Below are 941 nucleotides of genomic sequence, written 5' to 3' on the forward strand. Positions count from 1 at the left end.
CCGGGCAGGCCCCAACGCCCAGCGCTTCCTCCTCGATGCCCTGCGGGACCTGGATGGGAACCTGCAGGAACTGGGCTCCAGGTGAGTGCCGGGGCCGTTTCCAAGGGATTTGGGGGATGTCTGGAGGAGCTTGGTGCCCACCCAGCTCCCTGGCAGGCTGTTTGTGGTGCGGGGCTGCCCGGAGGAGGTGTTTCCTCGGCTCTTCCATGCCTGGGGGACGACACGGTTGACCTTCGAGGTGGACACCGAACCCCCCGCCCGCCGGCGTGATGCTGCTGTGGCCGAGCTGGCGGCACGGCACGGCGTGGAGGTGATCCAGGAGGTGTCCCACACCCTCTACGACACTGAGAGGTGGGTGCTCAGCACGGTCCCTCAGGCTGGGGGGGATCCAGCCCCGGTGCCAAGCATGTCTTTCCCGACCCCACCCCAGAGTACTCGCCCTGAACGACGGCAAAGCCCCCCTGACCTACAAGCGCCTTCAGAGCCTCCTGGCATTGCTCGGACCCCCGGAGAAGCCGGCCCCAGCACTCACCCAGGAGCACCTCCGGGGTGAGCATGGGGGGGACCTGGGGGGATAGAGCACAAAGCCAGGTCAGTGTCTCCCTCACTGGTCACCCTGGAGTGGAGTGACGGCCGTCACATCCCAACCGTACACGGTGCCCCAGGCTGCTGCCCCCCGTGCCAGGCCAGCCACGATGCCGACTACGGGGTCCCCACCTTGGAGGAGCTGGGCCAGGACCCCACTGAGGTGGGTCCTCACCTCTACCCCGGCGGGGAAACGGCAGCGCTCGCCCGGCTCGACACCCTCATGAAGAGGACGGTCAGTGCTCGGTGCCCATCACCCTAATTTCAGGCCTGCTTTGCCTCCTGCCCCCATCCCAAAACATGACCCCAGCGTGTATCCCCAGACCAGGGGGTGCAGCTTTAAGAAGCCTGAAACG

At 66.6% G+C, this 941-nt stretch overlaps 1 protein-coding gene across 1 annotated transcript in view; it reads left to right on the forward strand.

Annotated features, from left to right (window-relative positions):
- LOC104507330 (cryptochrome-1-like) overlaps window positions 1–941 on the forward strand; it is a 2313-nt gene that overhangs the window by 152 nt on the left and 1220 nt on the right. The window contains exons 2-6 of the mRNA XM_010148573.1: window positions 9–81; window positions 157–351; window positions 431–549; window positions 666–820; window positions 909–941. Of these exons, the coding sequence (XP_010146875.1) occupies window positions 9–81; window positions 157–351; window positions 431–549; window positions 666–820; window positions 909–941 (575 nt within the window). The remainder of the gene's footprint in view (window positions 1–8; window positions 82–156; window positions 352–430; window positions 550–665; window positions 821–908) is intronic.

The sequence above is a fragment of the Eurypyga helias genome, unplaced genomic scaffold (assembly GCF_000690775.1).
Source record: "Eurypyga helias isolate BGI_N326 unplaced genomic scaffold, ASM69077v1 scaffold21573, whole genome shotgun sequence".
NCBI classification, from domain to species: domain Eukaryota; kingdom Metazoa; phylum Chordata; class Aves; order Eurypygiformes; family Eurypygidae; genus Eurypyga; species Eurypyga helias.